This window comes from Dipteris shenzhenensis, chromosome 9, assembly GCF_047967505.1.
Source record: "Dipteris shenzhenensis isolate YYH24624 ecotype China chromosome 9, Dip_SZ_1.0, whole genome shotgun sequence".
NCBI lineage: Eukaryota > Viridiplantae > Streptophyta > Polypodiopsida > Gleicheniales > Dipteridaceae > Dipteris > Dipteris shenzhenensis.
Window position 1 is genome coordinate 36,253,108 of NC_141604.1, and position 10,842 is coordinate 36,263,949.

The 10,842-nt window shown below is 43.3% G+C and overlaps 1 protein-coding gene across 1 annotated transcript; it reads left to right on the top strand.

Moving 5' to 3' along the window:
* The first annotated feature begins 3,025 nt into the window (after nucleotides 1–3,025).
* LOC147898584 (uncharacterized) lies at nucleotides 3,026–4,477 on the top strand. Its single transcript, XM_087379707.1, has 2 exons — nucleotides 3,026–3,246; nucleotides 3,359–4,477. The coding sequence occupies exon 2, from the start codon at nucleotides 3,365–3,367 to the stop codon at nucleotides 4,196–4,198; it is 834 nt and encodes a 277-aa protein (XP_087235833.1). The 5' UTR covers nucleotides 3,026–3,246; nucleotides 3,359–3,364; the 3' UTR covers nucleotides 4,199–4,477.
* The last annotated feature ends 6,365 nt before the right edge of the window (nucleotides 4,478–10,842 follow it).

Genomic DNA, 10,842 nt, shown 5'->3' on the forward strand with positions numbered 1-10,842 from the left:
ATATCATATCAAACCAGATAGATGCACATATCCCTTACATGAATGATTTTAATAATTGGCCAGAGAATTTAATTCAAAGAATCAAAAGGAATGGTATTTTAATTCAACTCTAGGAAAAAAATTAATAGATGCAACAACAAGGGCGTTTTATCATTTTAGTAGAGACATATTTTAAATAACTCTTGAACGCATGTGATACTTAGGTTTCTTAATAGTACACCCCATGACTATCTTATATATATATCTAGTAGTGACCCTATATCTATTAGTGACCCTCCAGGCAGTATGTACAATGCAATATCTACAAATGAAGACTCAAGAAAATACAAGTGGATTGTAATTAATCAATGATAAAGGATCAAATCCAACTTTTTCATAGAATGTTGACAATATGAAGTGCCTATAATTAGTTATGTTGGTTTCAATATGTACTCATGAATGCAGTAGGTTCTCATAAGATTGATGCCATGCACCTTGAGAAAAATTTGTTCCAATATTCCTCTTTTTTGGGACCAAGATTGTGAGCCATGAAAAAAGACTTGGAACTAGGGATATTCCCACTTTTCCTAATATGGTCTTCTAGAATGCTTTTACTAGTTTTGAGACCACAACTTGTATTCTTTGTTTTGATGGCAAAATTTGAGTGTGCATCTTCTATCTCCAAGGTCCATTGCTTTACAAAGAGGCATTTTTATTGGTGTTGTTTCTCCCTCCAATTGCAAAGGTATTTTCCATTGCCGTTTGGATAATCTGCCATACGTTTCCTCCCTCTTTAACCTCTTCCTTATTGTGGATTATGACATGCAAACTTCTTTGAATTATTCTATTGGGCGCGATTGCAATGAAGTGCATAGGAAAGAAAGCAACACAACAACATACGATATTGGATTTATTCAAATAGCATTGCACATGGATTATTTTATAGTTTATACTATATCCATTTTCTAGTAAATCAAGCTACGACTATCACTGAAGGTTAGACCACCATCCACTAGCCCCATACATTGCAAACAAAAGTAGAAAAAGTTATCGAAGTGTTGGCCACATGTAATGGAGGTGTAAAATGGATCTACAACACTTTGGAGATTGATCACCCGTTGATCACATGCATGATGCAATAGATGTGGTGCTACTGAAGATGGATCAGAACAAGATGTCAATTGGAGGCCCCCAAAACCCTCTATTTTTTATCTTACTAGCTACATTTTTCTCCCAAACAATCTACCCTCGTCTAGATCATAAAAGTGCATAGGTGTCTTTGTCTCCTGTCTAGATGATAAGAGTGCAGAGGTGTCTTTGTCTCTTGCTCTCCTACCCATGCCTCAAGTAATGTGCCATATTTTTCATGCTATCTGTCCCAAATGTATTGTACCTCTCATAGGTCTTCTCGAGTCTTCTCTACAGAAGCATGGGGACAAGAAGATGCTACTATTGGAGGTATGTTGCTAATTACCAAAGATTCATGCATGTGGCCGTGTGGTAAGAGTTGATCCCCATGCAACACTCATCACCAAGCTTCAGCTCGAATTCAAGTCCCAATGGAATGACCCACTCGGACACGGGATTTTTGGAACAAGAGCATCGGAGATGAATAGTGATTCCAGGGGGTGCCGAAGGGCATGAGCTTGATTCATGGTGATTGGAGCTTCCACCCAATCAGCGTCTAATCAACAAATGAAAGAAATGAATGACTTTTGTCATTGATAAGGATTGTCCAAAATATAAAACAAGATGAATTTCATTCATGTGGCCTGCTGAGAGAGAGAGAGAGAGAAAGAGAGAGAGAGAGAGAGAGAGAGAGAGAGAGAGAGAGAGAGAGAGAGAGAGAGAGAGGACAGCGCAGGCCAAAGAAGAGAAAGTTACTAAATGCATGCATTGAAAGCTTCTTACAAGGAGCAATATACTTGGACCAATCACCTTAAAATAAAAAGAAATGTATAAAAAATACGTATTTTTCATTTTTTATCACACATCTTCAGTAAGGCCTTCCTATGTGGTAGGCCAACAAAGGAGGTAGTGAATGGAGAGAGAGACGGAATGACATTAAAAACGAGGTACCCTAAGTCTTGAATGCTCTCTTCCAAACTCGTCTCAAAGCCATTAGTGCACTTAACTCCCACTTGACGGCATCCAATCAAAGCATCACACCTATTTTGAGAGCAAATTATTCCTAAAAATTCAGAATTTCTGCATTATAAAATGAGAACAATTGCTAAGGCTACCCAGAGGGCAGAAAAAGAGAATCACTGATTCTATCTTGTCATGGGGCCTTACAGCACGGTGTTTCAACCAGAGTTACAGGACCCTCCATTTTCAGAGCTCGGAGATGTACAACCGAGGTCCCCCGCTTTACAATTGCATGAAGGCGGGGTCTAAGGCCAGTTAATGATTCAAAATGTCAACCAGGGTCCAAAATCGATTGCCCCGTAGCCCCTTTACCCTTCTATGTCTTAGAAAAAGTAGCTTGTCGGTAGACCATGTCCATATGGTTTGCCCTCCAGTCTCGAAGCTCGATTCTTCGCTTTACCGTGTAATTGTAATAGGTGGAGCAATCATTTGCGATTCTCGAATCTCAATTTTTTTAAAATTGAAAAGGTCTATTCAAAAACCACCAAACTAAGTTTCATACAGAAGGCTCTGCAAACGAGCTCTGGCAGGTGGAGGGTGCTTTACGATGAGTTGTGTTCGAATCTCAATTCTTTAGCTTATAACATTTGGGTTCTCGAGTCTCAATACTTTGCGTATGAGGACAACCCACTTGCAGCCATTCTGGGACCTCTGTGTAACTTCTCAGTTCTGCGTGGGGAAGGGAACAACTGAGCGCGGCTCAGTGGTCACCGTCTCTCAAGTCTCAATACTTTGCGTTTGAGGACAACCCACTTGCAGCCATTCTAGGACCTCTGTGTAACTTCTCAGTTCTGCGTGGGGAAGGGAACAACTGAGCGCGGCTCAGTGGTCACCGTCTCTCAAGTCTCAATACTTTGCGTATGAGGACAACCCACTTGGTGATGCCTGCCTCAGGCAGCCAGGCTGCCCGCTTGATTGCCTAAGTCTGGGACCTCTGTGACATGTAACTTCTCAGTTCTGCGTGGGGAAGGGAACATTAACTGAGCGCGGCTCAGTGGTCACCGTCTCACCAAGTCAAGAGTCGAGTCGCCAAAGGTTCTCATTTCTCAAAGCCGCTGCCGTGTTCGAGACAGCTTCCAGGCTGCACCTTCGACGAAGTTACGGAGCCTCGACTTCTAGGTTTGTTCATCTCGATTCCTCCTCTTTAGCTTGTTATTTCATCTTGTTTCGCAACATTTCCCTCCATCTATATCTGCTTGTCTCACAATCCGCACTCTGTTTGCTTTCGTAGGCTTGCATGGCTGCCTCTAAGCGAAAGCAGCTCGAAGTTTACAAGATCTCCGCTGCCGAGCTGCCACCCACGCGGGGACTCAAGTTGGGGTTTCTTCCAACGATGGCGTTTGTCGAAATTGAGGGTCCTATATCCCAGGCATTCAAGACCGGAGTGGACGAAATTGGTGGTGCAAATCCAAGCTGGGAAAGGGAAACTCCCTTCACCATTTTATTGAATCCAGAATTGCCCGACGATGCAAAGCTAAAATTTTCTGTCCACACCAAATCTCTTACAAAAGGCAGCAAACTGATAGGAAAAGTGGAAGTCCCGGTGGAAGCATTTGCAGAGGATGATGGTTCAGAGAAGACGTATCCGATAGACTGTTCTATGAACTCTGGGAAAGAGAATGCGAAGCTGACCATCGGTGCGTGCCTGAAGCAAGCACGAGCACGAACAACGTCATCCAACATGGTACATCAGTCCACGAAGCCAGCCGTCCCTCCACAAAAAGGAATCGTAGATCATATTGCAGCAGCCGGGAAGGTGGTAGGAGCAGCTGGGGCTACCACTAGCCTAGTAAGCGGGATTACTCATTTCGCAGAGGCGCAGCACATCAAGACGATGGAGAGAGCGCAAACATCTGGAGTCCAAGCTCAACCTACGGGCTGCGCGCAAGCATCTGCAGGCCAAGCACATCAAGATCCAACTACGGAGATAGAGCAAGCATCTGCATTAGAGGATGAAAACCAATATGCAGCCGAAGACGATTACAACGAAAATGCAGCGGAATACGATTACAACGACGGTGATCCTGCGTACGATGACGGGTCTAATTACGATTATGGGAGCGACTTCTAACTCCTTTCTTGAGGTTTTTTTCGAGTGAGTAGGCAGCCTAGGGATGAAAGGAGATGAAGACTACAACATCTGCATATGGAAGACGTTTTCACAAAAAATGCATCACATGTAATCGGCTCATACGGAACGGAGTACAGCTTCCGAAATTGGTGTGATATGCATGCAAAACTGCTACTGCTAGTAGCTCTCCATGATATTTCTCTTCTTGTACATATTGAGGGAGTAAGTATTGTTCTTAGACTAGCGATAATGATTGCACGAGTTCCCAATCGAAAGCTTGCATTTTGCACGTGACGCACAAAATTGCAGTCTCTTGATTTCCTTGTGAGCAATCCTTATTTCAATGTTATGTTGCTAATCTCTTGAATCTAAGTTTCTTCATGTTGAATGTCCTGCTTATAGCTAGACATCATCTCTTGATCGTCGATCGTAAGATGCAAGTGCGATTATTTCTTAGGTTTAGAATGAGGTAGTATAAATTGCAGACAAAAGTAATAATATAGCTGGTATATGCTTTTTAAGAATTGTAATTCATGTGAATGCTCAGTTCATAAAAAATGATGATATTTATTGTAAAGAAAGGTTTGAGAAGAAAAAGGTGAAAGCATAAGAGAGTCACAAAATACTTGGCTATGAAGCATTAACAAAAGTCGCAAGTTGGAGAGTGAGACTTGATAGCAGGTATGCTTGAGAAACGACATCGTACGCCTATTGGAAGCACCTCTAGATAAAATAGTAAATGTTATAAGAATTTAGAGTGAGTAAATATATCTTGGGAAAGGAAAGAGAACGAATTTTCACAACAAGACAAAGCACCCACAGACGCGCACACAGATGCATTTCCTTAACTTTAAAAAAAAAACTTACGGGCGAGTCTATTTGCGCGTCTACACTACAAGGCATAGGCCATTTTCCGATAGAAATACCGACGCTTTTTACATTAAAATTTTTTTTTTCACGGGCGCAAAGGTCGCTATAAAAGTCGTTAAAATCGTCGGAAAAGGAGCGTCGCTATAAACCGTCGCTATATAGCGACGCTGTTAATCGTCGCTATATAGCGACGATTCAAACGTCGCTATATAGCGACGATAAAAACGTCGCTATATAGCGACGATAAAAACGTCGCTATATAGCGACTCTGTTAATCGTCGCTATATAGCGACACTGGTAAACGTCGCTATATAGCGACGATTAACAGAAGTAAAAAAAAAGGGTTAGTTGGGCTAAACAGGGCTTCCTTTTGGCCCTGTTTAGCCCCACTAATCCTTTTTTTTTTTGTGTAATTACAAAAGAAAGTTTTTTATAACAAAATTTCCCTTGCTTGCAAGGTGATACAAAATTGTTCTTGTGAACGATGAGGAAGAAATGCATATACATATACAACTGTGTTTGTAACAAAATTACCCTGTGAAAGGGCGATACAAAATTGCTCTAACGAGCGGATATACAAAATGCTACTACCACTACTAATCCGAATCCGAATCCGAATCGTCTTGTTGGCCTGTTCCCTGGTCCTCGGCACCTGCGTCTTCTCCCTCGTCCCCGACACCTGCGTCTTCTCCCTCGTCCCCGGCACCTGCGTCCGATCCTTGCCCCTGTTGATCGCTCGTTCTCTGATGATGGGACGCTTGAGCTTTGACCCTAAGAGTGAACCATATAAATCGAAAATTAGATTGGAACTTAAATTAAAAAGTGAGATTACAAGTAGGAGTAAACTTATACCGTGCGAGCAGCCACCTCAGCCCAATCGACTGTCGCTCCCATTGCCTCTTGCTCAATGAACCACGGCTTTGTTTCTATCCGAAATGCGCGCCGCGTCTCTGCATCCGTAGGAAGACGACCCATCGCAGCTTGCTGTGGATCCAATTTACGAGAGTTAGAGTTAGCTAAAGTGCATGTAATATGTAAGTAAAACAAATAGAACAATACATTAAATGGGAAGAAGTAGACTTACCACGGTTGCCTCGAACGCATACCCTCCGCCTGCACCAAAGTGCGAAGTACCTACGACATCCAGCCGTCTCTTCGCAGCCCTCCTCTGACCCTCGAACATTTCGGGATGGTCCCTATGTTGCTTCTTGAAGTACTTCCAATCAGCTTTGTCTGCCCAGCTGGGTTTAGCCAACCCCTTTGTAATGGAAGTACGCATGGTTGATCTGCGATGCTTTAGGACCAAACCCATGCGCTCGAGCATATAATTGTTATTAAACTCCACATTTGGCGGATTAGGATATCTTTGTTTTAACTCATCGATCACCGCCTGCTTCTTTTGGGCATCTTGATACCGCCAATCGATATTTATGCCGCTCTTGAAGTGATGACTCATCAACCGCCTCATGGCGGCCATCACTGCTTTGCCCTTTTTGTCTTCTATTATCTCTCCGGCAGATGTGATTTGATAGGAGAGATCCCCTGATGAGTAAGGGGGACTGACGGTAGCAGAGTCTGAAGGAGTGGAAGCTGCGCGACCGCTTCCGGATCGAGGAGTAGCTGTGGGAGTAGGAGAGGGAAAGGGACTTGATTGATACTGTGTCTCCGGACCAAGTGGAGACCTAAAGGAGCGTGAGTGTGTTGACTCATCTACATCTCCTGAGTCAGCACAACATGAGCCGCCCATCCTACTCTTCCTTCCCTTGCAGGAGGCATGCGCAGGTGATGATCCCGCGGTCAAAGGGGCGCGAGGGGATGGCTGGGCAGTACGTCCACCCGTCGGTGTAGGGGAAGGAATTGCGGAGGTCCTCTGAGAGAGCAGAGAGAAGAATCTCGCTGCCTCCTCATCGCTCATCTGCGCTACAAACTCGTCAGGAGTCCCGACAAAGCCATGCGCGGCTAGCAAAGGAGTCCCCTGAGGGGTAGTCGCAGTGCTACGTGGAAGAGGGGTCGGACCAGGGGTAGTCGCAGTGCTAGGACCGAGAGAAGTCGGACCAGGGGTAGTCCTCGGGGTAGTCGCCTGAGAGGAATCAAAGTCCTCTAGAGCATATAGATCATGAGCTCTCCTCCTGCGAGGCTGTCCGTACTCGTCCGATGAGCGACGTGATCCCATGTCTAACATAGACACAAACACGAAAACAGAAAACAAAAAACAAACATGAGCATTCTCATAGGCATAGGCATAGTCAAGAAGAAAGAAGAGGGAAAGGAAAGAGGGAAAGAAGAGGGAAAGATAAGAGGGAAAGAAGATGTAAAGGAAAGAAAAGAATGAGAATGAGGAAATAGAGGATGAGAGAAGGGGGAAATAGAGAAGGGGAAAGAGATGAGGGAAAATAGAGAAGGAGAGAAGGGGGAAATAAAAGAAGGGGGAAATAGAGTGGGAAATAGAGAATGAGCTTATGCAGAAATAGAGAATGAGCTTATGCTTCTCTCATTCTCTATTTCCGCATAAGCTCACGCATAAGCATGAGCTTATGCGGAAACTTAAGCATAAGCTCATGCACATGCATGAGCATAAGCATGAGCTTATGCTTAAGCATAGGCATCGGAAATAGAGAAGGAGCTTATGCATAAAATAGAGAATGAGTTTCCACATGCTTATGCTCATGCGGAAAAAGAGAAGGAGCTTATGCGGAAATAGAGAATGAGAGAAGCATAACGGAAAAAGAGAAGGAGCTTATGCGGAAATAGAGAATGAGAGAAGCTTATGCTTCTCTCATTCTCTATTTCCGCATAAGCTCCTTCTCTTTTTCCGCATGAGCTTATGCTTATGCTCATGGGTGAGCATGAGCTTATGCTCATGTTTCCGCATATGCTCACGCAAAAGAGAAAGAGCAGGAGCTTATGCGGAAAAAGAGAAGGAGCTTATGCGGAAACTAATTCTCTATTTCTGCATAAGCTCCTTCTCTTTTTCCGCATGAGCTTATGCTTATGCTCATGGGTGAGCATGAGCTTATGCTCGTGTTTCCGCATATGCTCACGCATATGCGGAAACTTACGCATAAGCTCATGCTCATGCATGAGCATAAGCATAAGCTCATGCTTATGCTCATGCGGATATAGAGAAGGAGCTTATGCGGAAAGAGAGAAGGAGCTCATGCGGAAAAAGAGAAGGAGCTTATGCTCATGCGGAAATAGAGAAGGAGCTTATGCAGAAAGAGAGAAGGAGCTTATGCGGAAACTTACGCATAAGCTCATGCTTATGCTCATGCGGAAATAGAGAAGGAGCTTATGCGAAAAGAGAGAAGGAGCTTATGCGGAAAAAGAGAATGAGAGAAGCATAAGCTTCTCTCATTCTCTATTTCCGCATAAGCTTATGCGGAAACTTACGCATAAGCTCATGCTCATGCGGAAATAGAGAAGGAGCTTATGCGAAAAGAGAGAAGGAGCTCATGCGGAAATAGAGAAGGAGCTTATGTGGAAATAGAGAAGGAGCTTATGCGGAAAAAGAGAATGAGAGAAGCATAAGCTTCTCTCATTCTCTATTTCCGCATAAGCTTATGCTCATGCATGAGCATGAGCTTATGCGTAAGTTTCCGCATAAGCTTATGCGGAAATAGAGAATGAGAGAAGCATGAGCTTATGATCATGCGGAAAAAGAGAAGGAGCTTATGCGGAAAGAGAGAAGGAGCTTATGCGGAAACTTACGCATAAGCTCATGCTCATGCATGAGCATAAGCATGAGCTTATGCTTATGCTTATGCTTAAGCATAAGCATAAGCATAAGCTCCTGCTTATGCTCATGCGGAAAAAGAGAAGGAGCTTATGCGGAAAGAGAGAAGGAGCTATGCGGAAAAAGAGAATGAGAGAAGCATAAGCTTCTCTCATTCTCTATTTCCGCATAAGCTCATGCGGAAACTTACGCATAAGCTCATGCTCATGCATGAGCATAAGCATGAGCTTATGCTTATGCTTATGCTTATGCTTAAGCATAAGCATAAGCATAAGCTCATGCTTATGCTCATGCGAAAATAGAGAAGGAGCTTATGCGGAAAGAGAGAAGGAGCTTATGCGGAAAAAGAGAATGAGAGAAGCATAAGCTTCTCTCATTCTCTATTTCCGCATAAGCTCATGGGGAAACTTACGCATAAGCTCATGCTCATGCATGAGCATAAGCATGAGCTTATGCTTATGCTTATGCTTATGCATAAGCATAAGCATAAGCATAAGCTCATGCTTATGGTCATGCGGAAATAGAGAATGAGCTTATGCTCATGCGGAAATAGAGAAGGAGCTTATGCGGAAAGAGAGAAGGAGCTTATGCGGAAAAAGAGAATGAGAGAAGCATAAGCTTCTCTCATTCTCTATTTCCGCATAAGCTTATGCGGAAAAAGAGAATGAGAGAAGCATAAGCTTCTCTCATTCTCTATTTCCGCATAAGCTCATGCGAAAAAGAGAAGGGGGAAGAGAAGGTTCCTACGCCCATCACTGCAGCTAGCGCTTAAGGCGCTAGCTGCAGGCCAATGCAAATAACAGAAATATTAAATGGAAAGAAGAGGAAGCACTTACCTGTAAAAGTATGTCCCGCTCGGTGTAGTGGACTGGCCCCACAAAAGAGAGAGTATGTCCCGCTCGGTGTAGTGGACTGGCCCTACAAAAGAGAGAAAACAACCCATTTTTTCAAATAAGATGTTAGTGGAAAGAGGAGATCACAAAAGCAACTTCTTGAAAGGAGACAAGGAAAGAGAAGATTGAGGAGACAAGGAAAGGAGGAGATTGAGGAGAAGAGAAGGAAGAGAAATACAGGAAGAAGAGGTGAGTTTCTTTCTTTCTTTCTTGAAATTTCGTTTTTTGTTTCAATCCTTTCTAATCAAGCATGAAAACTAGTTTAAAACTTTAGCAATACAAGTAGAAACACTCACAAAACCAAAGCTAACAAACAAACAACCTACATTGTTGAAAGAAACTCACCTCTTGAAGAACTTTCTTTCTGGAAACCAAAGAGGGAAAAAGGAGAGAGAGGGTGTACAAGAGGTAGGAGAAGGGTGAGGAGTGGGAAATAGAGTAGGAGGTTGCTTGGAATAGATGGGAGGTCAGTGAAAATAGGTGGGAGGAGATTTTGGGTTGCTTACTTGAGAGATTAGGAATGGTTTGAGCAAAACGCCGCGTGTTTCGGCGTTTCGGGTTTTAACCCACAGCGTCGCTATATAGCGACGCTTTTTCGTCGCTATATAGCGACGTTTTTAATTTAAAGCGTCGCTATATAGCGACGTTTTAAATTAAAAACGTCGCTATATAGCGACGGAACAGAGCGTCGCTATATAGCGACGCTTACTATTTATTTTTTTTTGTGGCCTCTTGTGAAGCTCAAACATGCTATGCCTATAATTGTCAATATCTCCTCTTACTACATAGCCTTACTATATAGGATTTTTTGTTTCAATCCTTACTATATAGCGACGTCATTCTTTTTATATAGCCTCAAGAGAAGCTCAAATTAAACATGCTATGCTCATAATTGTGTACATCTCCTCTTCATGCTTATGTTTTGGTTTTATAAGTGTAGATGGAAGGGACGAGTGGAAGCTTATCCGATGATGCGCCAACGCCCGGGAGCACGAAGTGGCTTACGGAGAGGTTATATTGTCATTGCACTCATTGCAAGCGAGAAGTACGACATCAACGTCATATTATCATACGCCACTTGCGGATGTATGGGGAGGAGCCGGAACCAGTACCCCCCATTGGTGTTGCACATGTTGATGGATCATCGG